Source organism: Myotis davidii, unplaced genomic scaffold (genome assembly GCF_000327345.1).
Source record: "Myotis davidii unplaced genomic scaffold, ASM32734v1 scaffold370, whole genome shotgun sequence".
NCBI lineage: Eukaryota > Metazoa > Chordata > Mammalia > Chiroptera > Vespertilionidae > Myotis > Myotis davidii.
The window spans coordinates 5,547,147-5,547,784 of NW_006288615.1; the positions used below are offsets into that span (position 1 = coordinate 5,547,147).

The 638-nt window shown below is 68.2% G+C and overlaps 1 protein-coding gene across 1 annotated transcript in view; it reads right to left on the reverse strand.

Moving 5' to 3' along the window:
* Positions 1–638, reverse strand: part of GBX2 (gastrulation brain homeobox 2) — a 6,154-nt gene that overhangs the window by 3,133 nt on the left and 2,383 nt on the right. The window contains exon 2 of the mRNA XM_015561805.1: positions 65–263. Coding sequence (XP_015417291.1) covers positions 65–263 — 199 coding nt within the window. The remainder of the gene's footprint in view (positions 1–64; positions 264–638) is intronic.

Sequence of the window (638 nt, forward strand, 5' to 3'; positions counted from 1 at the left end):
ACCCTGTGCCCCGGCTCACAGCCGTCGGTGGGTCCGTCTGTCGGTCCCGCAGTCGGTTGCCTACCGCGCGAAGCTGGCGCACTTGTCTTCCGCGGGCGCCGCCAGCACCTTTAAATCGCGCTCCTCTTTCTCATTCACATTTTGCCTGCTGCCCAGCCGGGCTCGCGTCACGTGGGGCCTAGCGCCGTCGCCCATTGGCTGCGCCAGGAGGGGCGTGGGAAGGTGGGGCCCCGCCCCTTCCACCAAGGCTGGCAGCCAGCGGGCTGCAGGCACCACCAGCGGAGCGCGCGGGCCTGAGAGCCTGAGCCTGTCGCTCAGCGCAAACTTGAAAGGGGCGGTTGGCACCCCCAAGGCTCCAGTCCCGCGGCCCGGCAGCCTGGTCAAGGCCGCCTTCAAGGGCAGCTTCCGGGGCTAGGGCCCGCCACGGCTAAGCCGAGGGCTTTTTCCTTTATAGCTGCTTTGGAACAAACCTGCTCTCGGCTCACCCTAGCTCTGGGTGCTGCTGCTGCTCTAGGGGTCCCGGCGAGGTTCCTGGAGTTGGGGGCATGGTCCTGCTGCTTCAGATCTGCCCCTGGGGCGCTGCCCGGCAGCTGACAGCCTCTGCCCGCCTTGGGGAACCCTGGGGGTTGCTCCTGCTG